The following is a 16,245-nucleotide window of genomic DNA, read 5'->3' on the forward strand; positions in this document are numbered from 1 at the left end:
AATCTAAGTATACTACGTCTACAGCCATCCCTCTGTCCAAGATTTTACTTGCCTCCTCATAAAAATAAATCAGATTTGTCTGACAACTTCTGTCTTTCATGAATCCATGCTGTCTGTTGCTTAACCACTAGAGGGCCGCGCTATAGACGAAAGACGTCCACAGCGCGGCTCTCAAGTGCCGAGTGGACGTCTTTAGACATCCTGTTGTTGCGATTCCCCGTGCACGCCGCTGGGGGCGCGCAGTGGGGAAACAACGTGCCCGGCGCATCGCTCGGGAGCCGATGCGAGTGCCTGGCGGCCGCGATGTCCGCCAGACACCCGCGATCGTCGGTGACACAGCAGGACGTGGAGCTCTGTGTGTAAACACAGAGCTCCACGTGCTGTCAGGGAGAGAGGAGACCGATCTGTGTCCCTTTACACCTCCCCCAGTCAGTCCCCTCCCCCCACCAAGTAAGAACACAATGAGGGAATACATTTAACCCCTTCCTCACCCCCTAGTGTTAACCCCTTCACTGCCAGTCACATTTATACAGTAATTAGTGCATTGTTATAGCACTGATCGCTGTATAAATGTGAATGGTCCCAAAATTGTGTCAAAAGTGTCCGACATGTCCGTCGCAATATCGCAGGCCTGACAAAAAAAACGCAAATCGCAGCCATTACTAGTAAAAAATAAAATAAAATCATAAATCTATCCCCTATTTTGTAGACGCTATAACTTTTGCGCAAACCAATCAATATACGCTTATTGCGTTTTTTTGTAAACAAAAATATGTAGAAGAATACGTATCGGCCTAAACTGAGGGAAATTTTTATTTTTTTTTAAAAAAATTGGGATATTATTATAACAAAAAGTAAACAATATTGTGGTTTTTTTTCAAAATTTTCAGTTTTTTTATGTTTATAGCGCAAAAAATAAAAATCGCAGAGGTGCTCAAATACCACCAAAAGAAAGCTCTATTTGTGGGAAAAAAATGATAAAAATATAGGGCCTAATCCTCAAAAACCCGGCGCAACGTAACTTTTTCCATTTAAGTTACACCGCCGCAAAATCTCTAACTAAGTGCCCGATCCACAAAGCACTTACCTAGAAATTTTGAGCGGTGTAACTTAAATCCGGCCGGCGCAAGGCATTCCTCTTCTCCAGGGGGCGATTCCCATTTAAATGAGGCGCGCTCCCGCGCCGGCCGTACTGCGCATGCTCGTGACGTCATTTTCCCGACGTGCATAGCGCGAAATTACGTTACGTCGGGCTTTGTGGACTGCGACGGGACAATAAAGTTGCGTCGGGTAAAAAAAAAGATTTAAAATTTAAAATTAAAAAAAAATCGCGTCGCTAGCAAGAAAGGTCTGTTTTTACAAGGTGTAAACAGTTTACACCTTGTAAAAGCAGCCCTAATTTTGCGTTTGCAAAATAAAACTTACGGAGAAAAAACGAAGCTGAAAAGCTTCGTGGATCTCCGTAAGTGCTAATTTGCATACCCGAGGCAGCATTTCGACGCGAAATGCCCCCAGCGGTGGATGCGGTACTGCATCCTAAGATCCGACACTGTAATTCAATTACACATGTCGGATCTTCGTCCTAACTATGGGAAACTGATTCTGTGGATCAGTTCCATAGTTAGGACCAGGGATACGACGGAGTAACAGCAGTTACTCCGTCGTATCTCTTTTGAGGATTTGGCCCATAATTTGGGTACAGTGTTGTATGACCGCGCAATTGTCATTCAAAATGTGTCGGGGCTGAAAGCTGAAAATTGGTCTGGGCACAAAGGGGGTTTAAGTGCCCAGTAATGAAGTGGTTAAAATGTGTTTTTTTCATCTATGTGGTCTTTTACTACAGCCTCCAGTATCTTCCCAACTATAGAAGTTAAACGAACAGGTATATAGTTACATATTAAAGACGTTGATTCTTTTTTTAAATATAGGAACCACCTTGGTCTTACGGCAATCCAGTGATACCATGCCAATCATTAAAGAGTCTCTAAAATTTTGAAACGGTGGCTTTGTAATGACAGCGCTCAATTATTTTAGGACATATAGGTGTATGCCATCTGGTCTGTTCGGGGGAGAAAAAATCCAGACAAGCTGATTGTACATAATTAATTTGAGAGATCAATTTCTGTACAGCCAGCCGGCCCATAGGTCGATCAAAAATTCGGCCAGTCCCTGCTGAACCTGGCAAATTTCGATCAATCTATGACTGGCTTTTAATGCCGCTTTTAGACTGCACTAAACCATAAAATAAAATCTGTTGTTTTCAGTGATGATGTCTTCACCGCCTGCTTACCATGTGTTTAACATCTTGAGTTGTTCTGCACTCTTTAAGTAACTCCCTGCTGAATTTGTTTGGTTTTGAAAGTATTTCCATAAATGAATGTCAACATAAGCATATAAATGTTTAACGCAGTTCCTAAACGCAAAGCTTAGGTTTGCCGTAAATATTCAGGGATACAATAAAGTGGATGTAAACCCACTCTCATCCTTTCTAAACTACTGCCATGGTGCTGATCTACAAGGATATACATGCCTCCTGCATGTATCCTTACCTGTCAAATGTCTCCCCTCTGTCTGTTATAAGAACTAAAAAACTGCAGATTCTGTGGGTGGATCTGTTGTCTGGAGCTCTGTGGGCGGAGTCGTGATGTCAGTAGACTCCCCGCCCTCCTCTACACTCCCCTTGTCAACATGCATTTTTTCCTGTGTATTCCTTACACTAAATTCTGCTATGATCACTAACATCCAGTCAAAATCCAGAAAAGTAACCACAAGACTTCAGAAAAGGAGTGGGGGTGGGAATTAAAAAATAATGCCTGTCTCCAGACTAGTGCATGAGATATATAAATAACCTGTCACTCACAGCAAGAGGACTAAGGTTTTTCTCTGTTTGTCCGTTTATTTCACTGAACAATAAAATAGGATTGGGCACAGATGATAGGAAATCTCATACTGTGCATTCTGACATCAAAAAAAGAAATAAAACATTTCGGGTTTACATCCACTTTAAGGAGGGTGTGTAGACTTATTGGAATACAAGTGTAAAACATGTTTTAAGGTGTCCTGGTTTCAGCTTGTGGCCTGCAGCAGCTTTGTATTGTGAGTACCAGTAGTTTAGTCATGTGCACTGGAAACAGTTCCATGGCATCTTCTTTTTACTACAAGCAGGTTTATTCATTATGATGTATTTAACCACACTCCCTCCCCCCTCATGGTTCTATGCTTGATAATTTTAACCATGTTTATTTACTACTTTTAAGAAAGAAAAAGAAATGCTTGCTGTCATTGCTATATGTTTAAAGCCAATCAAAAAAATGCCTGCAATAGAAGACTCTTATAATAACCAGCAAGTCTTCACTTCACCCTTTAAAGAAATATGGCTTCTGCCAGGTTTATTTTCTCTGATGTGCCCTGTGGTTCTTCCTGCCAACGCCTACATCACTACTGTGTCCTAAAGAGCTGTAACCATATCACACAGAGGGCCAGATCCATAGACAGAGTACACTTTCAAATTTCCCGCGTCGTATCTTTGGTTTGAATCCTCAAACCAAGAGACGACGGCATCTGGGTTAGATCCGACAGGTATACGTCCTCGTACACCTTTCGGATCTAAGATGCAATACTTCGGCGTCCGCTGGGTGGCGTTCACGTCGTTTTGCGCGTCGGGTATGCAAATTAGCGATTTCCGACGATCCACGAACATACGCGCGGCCGTCGCATTCTCTTACGTCGTCTCTAGTCTGCTTTTTCCGGTGTATAGTTAAAGCTGGTATTTTGCGGCGTATAGTTAGACTTGCCATGTTAAGTATGGCCGTCGTTCCCACGTCGAAATTTGAATTTTTAATTTTTTTTGCGTAAGTCGTCCGTGAATCGGAATGTACGTAAGTCCCGTCTAAGTTTAAAAAATGACGTCCTAGCGACATCATTTAGCGCAATGCACGCCGGGAAATTTCGGGACGACGCATGCGCAGTTCATTCGGCGCGGGGACGCGCTTCATTTAAATGAAACCTGCCCCCTAATCGCCGATTTGAATTCCGCTGCCAGAGATACACTACGCCGCCGTAACTTATGGCGCAAATTCTTTGAGGATTCAAAGCAGCCAAAAGTAAGTTACAGCGGCGTAGCGTATCTCACATACGCTGCGCCGATCTATTTCTATGTGGATCTGGCCCAGAGTCTTCTTAAGCAAGTTTTTTTTTTTTTTTTTTTTTTTATCTTTAAGCCTTTATAGAGCCTGCTTACACTATGCCAGAGCTAGTACAAGGCATCTGGTTAGGATAACTTAAATGCAATGCTAAAATTTAAAGAACAACCATAACACCCCCTTGAATTCTGTTTACACTAGCCAGTAGAAAGAAGAAGTTATGGTTGTATTACCCAAGTGAAAAAAAGAAGAAATAAATGTTGCTAATGTTGCTAACTCCAACTTGAGTAAATAATCTTGTAGTATTATCCATGGGCACACTTAAGGCAGCCATCCCATCATAGAAAGCAGCCTCTGTAATGGAACAACAAGGAGAAAGGGGTCACCAACTAAGTGTAGCATTAAAGTAAACCACTTTATTAAAAAGAAAATTCCATCTGAAGATATGTGAAGATATGCCTTTTTACCCCAGTCCGTTGCCAATTGTCTTTACACAAAGTGGATGATTTTAATGCTACACTTAGCTGGCACCCCCTTTTTCCTCCTTGATGGTTATACTACTGTCTCAATGTATTTTGTGGCTGTTGGTGTTCCTTCTAAAAGGTGAATACAACTAACAGCATGATTAGACAGGCAACTCCAGATTATAATGTTAATAAGATGCTTCAGTGTTACTGCTGTACACTCTGGAAGCAGGTCTTCACTGACTCGATGGATATAATTCATACTATCGCTCCCAAAAATCGATTTTTGTTACATTCATTTTAAGACACAGCTTTTGATTGAAGATAAGTCAAATCCATAGATTGCTCTTCAATCAAAAGTTGTGTCTCTCCAAAAAAAAAAAAATTGAGAACAAAAAAACTACCGTATATTTTCTCTTACATCCATTGAGAGGCACAGCTTTTGATTGAAGATCAATCAGAACCAGTTGCACTGGTTTTGATTGATCTTTAATCAAAGCTGTTTCTCTCATTGAACTGAAAGAAAATAACTTTATAAGTACCAAAAAATGCTAGTATTTGTAGTTTCATTGCTCTAGATTACTTTATTACAGTCTTACTGTCCAGTCAGTGTATATGTTCTTCAGACCATAAAACACATTTTGTCCTCTAAGTAACAAAATAATATAGCTCCCTGCTTGGTATTTTTGCTTTTAATCCAGCATAAACATAGCCATCATTAAATTGTTCTTTTAACTAGCAATTATAGGGATATAAATAGTGGGACTTTAAAGGTGCCAAAGAATGAATTTACAACATGATAAAAATTATTATTTTCATTCAATATCAACATTTTTTAATTACAATAAAAGTGTTTAAGTCATACAACAGTGCAGCCACTTCTGCTCTACGTGTTTCGCCCACAAGAGCTTCTTCAGGAGACTTAAGAGTGCTGCATATAGTTGATGCTTCAGGTGAAAAAGATAATTATTAATAAATGTTTACAATAAGTTGTATTATGTCAATGTTGTTACAATTAAGTTTAAAGCGGTAGTAAACCCGCTGACTTTTTTTTCTTCGTTTATACCTGTAAGGGAAAAGGCATAATGAGCTAGTATGCACCGCATACTAGCTCATTATGAAATACCTTAGAACGAGGCGTCGGTGTCCCTCCCGGTCCACGCCTCAGCAGCTGACATTTCGCCTCAGTGTCTTCCGGGTATCGTGGCTCCAGCGCTGTGAGTGGCTGGAGCCGCAATGTCGTCACTCCCGCTCATGCACGCGGGAGACTTCTTTCCGGCAAGGTCTGGCGGCTGCCGGTCCTTAAAGCGGGGTTCCAACTACAATTAGCATTTTTTAAATGTATGTCCTTTCATCATGCAGTTTTTATAATATAAATCCGGTCACTTACAATTTTACAATCTGCCGCCGCTCCGCATAGTTATACAAAAAATATCGTTTATAAAACTATGTCCACACCGTTGTCATTTTGCTTGTGGGCATTGTGAAGCTCACAAGCACTTACTTCCTGGAAGTCTTGGGTGGGGAGTAATAATTGGGTAGCGCACTGCATCCTGGGAAATGACACACATTTCCCAGGAGCATTAGAGGGAGATGATGTCAGAATCCTAGGTGGATCCAAAGGCAGATTTTGTGGGACCACATAGCAACAGGCATTTCCAGATGAGTAAAACATTTTTTTTTTTTTTTTTTTAGGTCTAATGAGCACAATAATGAAAAAATATTTTTGGGATGGAAACTCCACTTTAAGCCAAAAATCCCCTGTGCGCATGTGCTGCTGCATTCAGTTTCTCATTGTGAGGGGAATATCTCCTAAACCGTAAAGGTTTAAGAGATATTTTTTTTACCTACAGGTAAGCCTTATTATAGGCTTATCTGTAGGTAAAAGTAAAAAAAATAACTTTACAACCACTTTTAAAGACATATTGCACTTGGCTTTACACATATAACTATATACAGTATATTGAACTGAGAAAATAGGCCTACCGGATGCCTAAAAGTCAGAAACCTGAATCAATTAGGTACAGGAGTTCCTCTAGAGCAGTGGTTCTCAACCTGACTAGTGCCGTGACCCCTTGATAAAAGTTGTGGGGACCCCTAACGGTAAAACTTATTTTCATATCGTGGGTTGTTGGCACCCAAGGTAAGACAAGTAAATTGCGCCCCTAACCCACGGACATTTAGCGCTCACTGAGTCCCTTCCACTTCGCACAATATTAAAACCCCTTACAGTGCATTTTAGGATGTACCACTCTTTCTCTTTGTTCTCCTTTCTTTCCCTTTTATCTCTCTCTATCCTGATTTCTTGTTTGTTATCCCCATCCCTCTCTAAACATCTTTCTTGTTCTTTCTCTTATTCTTTCTCTCCCTTTTTCTTTGTTCCTCCCCCTCTTTTCCTCTCCCTTCCATGTATTCTCTATTTTTATTCCTTCTCTTACTCCCTGTTGGGGAGTATAGGATCAGTGGCAGTGCTGGCGGGGAGTTGGGATCAGTGGCAGTGTTGGCGGGGAGTTGGGATCAGTGGCAGTGTTGGCGGGGAGTTGGGATCAGTGGCAGTGCTGGCGGGGAGTTGGGATCAGTGGCAGTGCTGGCGGGGAGTTGGGATTAGCCAACTTAGGTGCTCTTGATCAAGGTCATCTGCTGATATGAGAACTCTAGCGGGGACTTTTAAAGGCAACTCTAATCACAGGTAGTGTTACTCACTGTGTCTTCGACTTTGTGATTTCTCGTAGCAGTGACACCTATGCTGCAATCAGCAGATAAGGTCTCCTCCAGCCCCTCCCACTTCACATTTCACAACTAATTGGGCGGCTGTGAAAAGGGTGAGTGGGTGGCTGCAGGCTTCAGGAACAGCCCAGGCTTTGGTGACCCCTGGCAAATCCTCATTTGACCCCCAAGGGGGTCCCGACCCCCAGGTTGAGAACCACTGCTCTAGAGCCTGGGCCAATGGGGCATAATGCAATCATAGGGAGGAGATAAAGGAAAGAATCACCTAAAATATATAGAAAAGATAGGTATTTCAGTACCTCTAAGGCCCCGTACACACGACCGAACATGTCTGCTGAAACTGGTCCGCGGACCAGTTTCAGCAGACATGTTCGGTCGTGTGTACGGCCGATCGGACAGGATTCCAGCGTACATTTGCCCGCCAGACTGTTTTCGAGTGGACAAATGTTTCTAAACTTGCTTAGAAACATGCCCGCTGGAATCCTGTCCGTCGGACATGTTCGGTCGTCTGTACAGACTTACCGTACATGTCCGAGCGGCCACCATCCCTCGCATGCGTCAAATGACTTTGACGCATGCGTGAAAGCATTGACCTTTCAGCGTCGCGCACGTCGCCGCGGCAACGGCGCAAACACGTCACCATGCTGTCTGTCCGCGTGGATTGTCTCTCATTTCAGTATGATGGAGTGTACAGCCATCATACAGAAATCTCCGGGCGGGCATGTCCGCTGAAAACGGTCCGGCGGACCGTTTTCATCGTACATGTTTGCCCGTGTGTACGAGGCATTATTAGTTACATATAGATCAGGTTATCCACATGTGAAAAATTTACATTGATCGTATCAAATTCAAAAGAATGACCAATTAGTTCCCCTTTTGACCTTAAAGAGAGTATTCAGCTGCTGAGATTGGGAAGAGAGAAAACATACATGGTATTTCCTAAGGAGGGCCCAGTGTGGAACGAAAACAGCGAAGATCCCTTCTACTGTGTGGACTTATTTAATCAATTTCCAAACAGGAATCAGCCAAATCCTAAAGAGAGAAAAGGGATGTATGTTGTCTCATAAGGAGTGATGTTGCGAAGGTTGAGATGGGGCCTCTACTTTAACCAAATAGGTAGGAGATAAAGTGCTTATCCCACCATGAATGTGAGGCAGATAACTTGTCTTAGATGGTACAGAAAACCCCCTCTCACAAAAAAAAAGGAAATGGTGACCAGAACATCCCTTATCTCATCCCTCTAATATGATTTAAGACATAGGTAAAATAGCTCATTAGAGTACTTGCATATCCTGGGAAGAAGTAAAAAAATATTTAGAGCACAAGTGGCTGCACTGTTGTATGAATTGCATGTTGCCTTGAATGCTTTTATTGTCATTTTGCAATTTTGATATTGAATAAAAATAATAATTTTTATCATGTTGTAAATTCATTCTTTGGCACCTTTTAAAAATGTATTTTGAAAACCCGCTGTTTAGGGGATCTAAGTCATTTTCTAGCATACAAAGGCATATTTCTACACGTAAACAAAAAGTGTAAGAAATGGCTTGCTCCTAACACTTGTGTTTATTTTTTGGACTAAAGTACCGTACTTAACGACATATAACACGCACTTTTTCCCCCTGAAAGGGGGAAATCGTGTGTTATACACTAATCCCCGCTGTCTCTGAGGGAAGAGAAGCAAGCGCCGCTGAATTACATAGAGCCGCGATCTCCTGTGTACCTGGCACTTCGTCACGCACAGCCATGCTTCCTGGCCCCGCATTGGGCCACTGTTCTGTCTATCATATGAGCAGGGCTAGGAGGCATGACTGTAAGTGACAGAGAGCCAGTTACACAGGAGATGTGTAATTCAGTGGCGCTCGCTCCTCCTCTTCCCTCGGAGACAGCAGGGTTAATCCCACACTGTGTAATCCAACACTGGCAAGGCTGCAATGATGGAAAAGGTGAGGCTGCAGATGGGCACTGAACAGGCTGCATTGTTGGGCAATTTAATGGCTGCAGATGAGTACTGAGAAGGCTGCAATGATGGGAAAGGTGAGGCTGCAGATGGGCACTGAACAGGCTGCATTTTTGGGCAATTTAATGGCTGCAGATGGGCACTGGGTATGGTGCATTGTTGGACAATTTAATGGCTGCAGGTGGGTACTGCGCAGGCTGCATTGTTGGGCAATTTAATGGCTGCAGATGAGCACTGAGAAGGCTACAATGATGGGAAAGGTGGGGCTGCAGATGGGCACTGAACAGGCTGCATTTTTGGGCAATTTAATGGCTGCAGGTGGGTACTGCGCAGGCTGCATTGTTGGGCAATTTAGAGGTTGCAGGTGGGCACTGGTGAGGCTGCATTGATGAGCTGTGACCCTAGTTTATTTAAAATGTACGTTTTTTTTCCTGAAACATCCCTCTTAAAATGAAGGTGCGTGTTATACGCTGATAAATACGGTAAGTGTAGCTTCTTTTGTACTGCATACAATTCAGTTTTTGTGTAGTGAATTCAGCATTAAATTGTCTTTACATTGACATACAAACATGCATTTGATGCAAAATAACATTTCTTATAACCCCACAAATTTGCAAAACATTAAAATTGCCAAAAGTGTCCATATATTTTGCCGCCACTGTATGCATGTTTGGATAGTACTAGGATATTGCCCCATTCACAATAAAGGTGAAACAATATTATGATGTGATCAGCCCTGTTTTGCAGTCCAAGCTCACAGAAAAAGTCAGGTATTCTGCACTAGCATCTAATCTCCATTTTATTGTCTGTTTTGGCAGGAGTTGGAAGATCGAAACCAGGACCTGGAGAAAGAGCTGCAGAAGGCAGAGCAAAGCCTGAAAGAAACACATATGGAAAAGGACAGGATACGAGAAGAGATCAGCCGAGCAGGAGATGAGCTGGATGTAAAGATCTGTCAGCTCAATGAGTTGCGTTTGGGACTCTCCCAACTCCTAGAAAGCAATTAGGTTTTTGGAAAGGGTTGGTGCTGAGAACTGTTGATAATGATTGTATGCCTAATGTAATTTAGGGCAACGTTAGCTTTGTTCCTGGGAGCTAAACAAAAGAGACAGGTGAGCCTGGATTGCTGGAGTTCGACTATAGCCGCTTCATTCTGTTTACTGGCTAAATGCCTGTAAATCATGTTGGTGTTCTAGCCCGGGCAGCTGTAGATGTAGGAATAACAGATCACCTGCTTAGCCAGGACGAGCATACTTAGTTGCTCTTATTTGTAATAATTACAGTGCGAAAATAGATTTTTTTTTTCATCTACAATTTCTATCAATTTTAAACCAGGAACAAAAGCCATGAAACAAAACCAGAATGAACTGCACCAAATGAGGGGTATGTCTATGTAAACTCCTCGGTTCCCTTCAATGAGGTATAGGATACTCCATGTAACCCATCTTCACTTCACATCCCAGACCAGCTTTCCAAGGACAGGTGCAGCAAACCATCCCTGTGAAATCTGGGACCAGCTATCTAAATGCCTTAATTAAACTCATGATTGGACTGTTATTATCTTATCAGAAGAGACATTCACCTGTTTTTTTAAGCACTTCTTGTTAGATATGAAGTATGGTACTGCAGCTTGCTGAGACTAGTGCGCAATAACTCTCACTGCCAAAGTTAATCCTTCTTAGAGGTATGAAAAGCCATGGAGACAGCAAATTAAAAACTGTGAGAAAAGGGCCCTTGGCCAGTAGAGGAAAGGTACATTCCTTGTTTAATTGAATATGTATCAAAGATCAGGGTTAGAATGACCAGTGAAATATACAGTCTTTAATTGATGGCCCATTACAGTGTTTTGTGGTGATATAATGGAATAAGAGAATAAATTAGGGAGCCATCATTTAGACAAGAATTTGCATTGCATTTTCTAATGTCTTGCAGGTTGTTCTTTAAGTACTGTAGGCTCAATGCTTGTCACTCACATGCTGTTTTCAGCGACTGTAGCCAAAAACTTCTCACAGCCTGAAATGCCACAAATAAGTGCATACATTATTTTCTAGGGTAATGCTTCTCAATCTTTTTTCCTATCAGGAACAGTCTGGCATCTTTCCTAAAGTCATAATGACTCCCTTTGTTACACAGATTATTTTACGCTTTTTAATGGTAGAAGATTAAAGCCCAATTAAAGGCTTACTAAAACCTTGTTTTTTTGTTTGTTTTTTAATTAACAAACATGTCATATTTACCTCCCCTGTGCAGTTGGTTTTGCACAGAGTGGCTCCTCTTCTGGGGTCCCTCAGCGGCGCTCATGGCTCCTGCTCTTCTTGAATGCCCCATCGGAGAAGCGATCTCTTTCCGGACACCCGCGCGGGCGCGCTCCTGTGTCCTGCTGCTCTATTGACACAGACAGCAGGACTCTTCCCCACGTCATTGGATTTGATTGACAGCAGCAGGAGCCAATGGCTGCGCTGCTATCAATCTATCCAATCAGGACACGATACACCAGCTAGAGCTGGTGTGCTCATCCCTGGGGCGAGAAAGAACAGGATCAGGTAAGTAAAAAGGGGGGCCTAGGGGGGCTGCTGCATGACAGAAGGGTTTTTACTTTACTGCATAGGATGCATTAAGGTGAAAAAAAAATGAGGATTTACAACCCCTTTAAGCTTTTAGTTCAAATTAGCTATATGTATTTCAGGTAAATCACAACAAAAGGTGCGCCGTATCTTACAGTTTGTTTTCCTTCTAAAGCAGCTACAAATTGAGTAGAAATCCCTGTCTCCTGCCAGCAATTGCTATCAGCAATGCTTACGCTCCCTTCTGGTTGGAGAACTCTAACTCTGACTCAGCAGGGGGAATGTCAGCCCTCAGGAGTGCGCTATGTGCAGGGTGCAGGACTCTGGAGTATGCTAGGTATAGGGGACAGGACTCTGGAGTGTGCTATGTATAGGGAGCAGGAACTCAAGATTGCACCACATACAGGAAGCGGGACCTAGGATTGTGCTATTTACAGGGTGCAGTACTCTGAAGAAGTGTGCTGTATACAGGGCGCAAGGCTCAGGAGGGTGCTACATACAGAGTACAGAGTTCAAAAGTTTTGCTGTGTACAGGGGGTAGGGTTCTAAAGACCACAAAGTACAGGGTACAAGGCTCAAGCGTTCTCTATGTACAAGGTGTAAAGTTAAGTACCGCATGCTTCACAGGCCAGAAGAGAGGACCGAGGGGCTGCTGCTGAAGAGCAGCTACAACTTACAGAGGGTGTGCAGACTAGGCTTATGAAGGAGCTGCCGCCAGGACAGTTGAGCTGTCATACACATTGCCTGCCCCCTCCCTCTTTCATGGAGATACTGCTGGGCACTGGCAGTTGACATCTTTCCGATCTCTTACTCCAATTGGCCGACACTGTTGCTGATCAGCCCTATGAATTGGTCTGGAGACATGTGTCTTGCAGCGCTGCCTGTCTGGGGCACTGTGACCCCGAGTGGCTTTGTGTGCTGTGTGTTGAGGGTTAATATGACACCAAGCCACCTCAGCAGCCAGCAGTCATAAGTGCAGCAGTAGGGCTCAGATTCATTTCATACAACTTTGTGTGTGCATGCCGCTCCCCCATAGCGATGCCACTGTGCTTCCGCACTTTGCAGCATGCTGACAGGACACAGGCTTTTCTACTCAAGCTGTGGAGGTTTTTAAACACATCTTTTTATGCACATGGGATGCATTTAGCTGACTAAAGTTCAATTGGGCTTTAATGTAACATACTGAGAACAGAATAAAACAAACTAACAAATATCGCTGTAAGATCCATATGCCCACAGATAAGTTCTTGTAATAGAATCCCTTTTCTAACCCAACCTATTTCCTACCCTTCCCCTCTCCACTTACCTACTTTATTTAAAAGCACCCAAATTTACACTTGAGGTTAGTTCTGGGCTCACTCCTACTTTTTAGCAGTGATGCAGATTGCCTGCATATAGATTGAATAAGCACATATATTGCAGCCTGCACTGCATGTATTTGCATGAGGTTGGTGGGCAGGGTGATTTCTGCATATTAAGTTAGGCAGTGCAGCAATATTAATTCAGCAGATAGTTTGGCAATTGGTGCCCTTTGCCAAACTCACCCATTGAAGCCAATGAGACCATGCCTGTAAAAAAATAAAAAAAATAAACAGGCATTTAGGAGGCAGCAGTATTATCTCCTGAACACCTGAAAACCACCTCTGAAAAGTGTCCAATTCAACCTGACCTTTGAGAGGAGGGAAATATGCTAGGTAAATAAACAGGTTTAGATTTGCAAGAATAACATGGCCCACACTGCTGCTGTGGTTCTTCCACCAGCAGCTATGTCACTAGGGGACACAAGTGTTGCTTAAGGATTTTAATTCTTATCAACTGGTCAAGTTACAACCCAAGGTCCTACAATTTTTGTATAGCACTCTTGCCATGTCTAGTCATGTACTGACCAATGTTCATTGTCAGAGGTACATGTGTTCTTGAAGTATCTTTTGACTGGTTCCTAGGATAATTCTGTATGTTTGCCCAGGTAAATGCTGCACAATAGCCTACAGGAGGAACAACGGAGTACTTTAGAAAACCTCATCATGTGGCCACTATTCCTCCCAAAGCTGTCACAAGCTACCACTAACGGTTTGCCCCCTTCCCTTCTTATAGAACTACATTTCAAGTTCAGCTTAGGCATATTTGCAGCTTTGTCACTAGCTTTGCAATCAAATGTGTTTGAGGGCATTAAGACTGCTAGCCTTTTCATTGCTTTAGCTTTTCGGTGGTACTACCAGACAAAAAGCTAGTATTGTACTGCTTCCTAATGTTTATTGTGCCCCTCCCCAGGCACAATAAACCATGCTTGTGGTAAGATATCCCCCTTGAATACAACAGTAACATCTTCTACACTGCCAATGTTCACAATTCCAGGAGGGGACATTGCCCAGATCACCAACACCTTTCACGTTAAAAACAACAACTTTATTAAAAAAATGTAATGCAATGTACACACATACAATACAGTTTAGTTCATAGGTTACATGTGATCCAATTGTTCAGTTCAACAGGCCAGGACAAAAACAAAAAGGGGTAAATGCATTAAATACATACCAATACATTAATGAATAACTAGCAGATGCGTGCCAGGTCTAATGCCCAAACATGGAAACCCAATAATGTATGAAAGGGATGATCTTCTCAGACACAAGTGGCGGGTTGACCATTTTGTAGGGGAAGAGGTAGGCCCCGTACTCACGACCAAACATGTCTGCTGAAACTGGTCCGCAGGCCAGTTTCAGCAGACATGTTCGGTCGTGTGTGGGCGCGAGCGGGCCGAATTCCAGCAAACATTTGCCCGCCGGGCCTTTTCCCAGCGGACAAATATTCCTGGACTTGTTTTAAAACAGTCCGCTGGAATCCTGCCCGCTCGGACATGTACGGTCGTCAGTACAGACCTACCGTACATGTCCAGGCGCCCGCCGTCCCTCGCATGCGTCGAATGACTTCGACGCATGCGTGGAAGCATTTTAAAGGCGGTCCGCCCACGTCGCTGCGTCATTGTCGCGGCGACACCGCGTCATCGACGCGGCGACACCGCGGACACGCCCCGCGTATTGTTTACGCGCGGACTTCTGTACGATGGTGTGTACAACCATCGTACAGAAGCCCTCTGGCAGACATGTATGGTGAAAACGGTCCGACGGACCGCTTTCACCATACATGTTTGTTCGTGTGTACCCGGCCTAAGATTCACCTCTCGAACTGAAGGTTCGCGCAATCAATTTATGGGCTGTAAATAGTTTTTCATGTAGAAATATGGTCATCACCGATACCTTTGATTTGAATGTACGCCCTGTTTTCCTGCATTTTTGGACCTACAGCGCCTCTTTTCAAAGCTGCTAATATCTGGGACTATAGTTTATGATGTCTTTATATTGTGCAAGGCATCACCAGCATGCTGTGTCATAGCTTAAACCCACTTCATACATCTATTTGCACACTTTAACATTCCATTCTGGAAAAATTAATGCAAAGCACTGTTACACGATATGAAAAACAAAATAGTGGATAGCTCTAAAAAGATCACTTGGACAGTGTATAACAAAAAGGACAATATTCTTTCTACACACTAACCATAAACCATTATTTTTTTGCTATTCATATCATCAGTTTATTATCAGAGTATTTACAAAGGTCAGAAATAAGCTTGAACAGGAAAAAAAAAGAAAATGAAAATTTGGACACAGCCAAAATAATTTAATAGAATCTAATAAAGACTTGGATTTAGGTTACAGACTCTAAAGTATCACACTGGCAATATATAAGCTACATACAGGCATTATAAACATCTACAGAGTTTTTTTTTTTATTCCTTCATGAACCCTTTAAGTGTATAGTACACTCTATTAGCTGGATTCAGGTACACGTGCCTAACATTAGGCAGGCATAGCGTATCTCATATACGCTATGCCGTCGTAAGTTAGAGAGGCAAGTGCTGTATTCACAAAGCACTTGCGTCCTAAGTTACGGCGGCGTAGCGTAAATGTGCTAGCGTAAGCGCGCCTAATTCAAATTGTGAAGAGGTGGGCGTGTTTTATGTAAATAAAGCATGACCACACGTAAATTATGTTTTGAAATTACGCCGCAAAGACTTATTGGTTTCGACGTGAACGTAAATTACGCCCAGCCCCATTCACGGACGACTTACGCAAACGACGTAAAAATTTTAATATTTGACGCGGTTCCGACGTCCATACTTAACATTGGCTGCGCCATCTTTTTGGTGGAATATCTTTAGGCCTGAAAACGCCTTACGTAAACGGCGTATCTTTACTGCGACAGGCAAGTGTACGTTCGTGAATAGGCGTATCTCGCTGATTTACGCATTCTAGGCGTAAATCAGGGTACACGCCCCTAGCGGCCGGCGGAAATAGACAGCTAAGATACGACGGTGCCGGCGGTCG

At 42.9% G+C, this 16,245-nt stretch overlaps 1 protein-coding gene across 2 annotated transcripts in view; it reads left to right on the forward strand.

Moving 5' to 3' along the window:
• The window catches only part of HOMER3 (homer scaffold protein 3), a 277,994-nt gene extending 266,506 nt beyond the window's left edge, over positions 1–11,488 (forward strand). For both annotated transcript variants that reach the window (XM_040320899.1, XM_040320890.1), the window contains one exon: positions 10,112–11,488. In XM_040320899.1, coding sequence (XP_040176833.1) covers positions 10,112–10,300 — 189 coding nt within the window. In that variant the 3' untranslated portion in view covers positions 10,301–11,488. The remainder of the gene's footprint in view (positions 1–10,111) is intronic.
• Positions 11,489–16,245: the final 4,757 nt, after the last annotated feature.

This window comes from Rana temporaria, chromosome 1 (assembly GCF_905171775.1).
Source record: "Rana temporaria chromosome 1, aRanTem1.1, whole genome shotgun sequence".
NCBI lineage: Eukaryota > Metazoa > Chordata > Amphibia > Anura > Ranidae > Rana > Rana temporaria.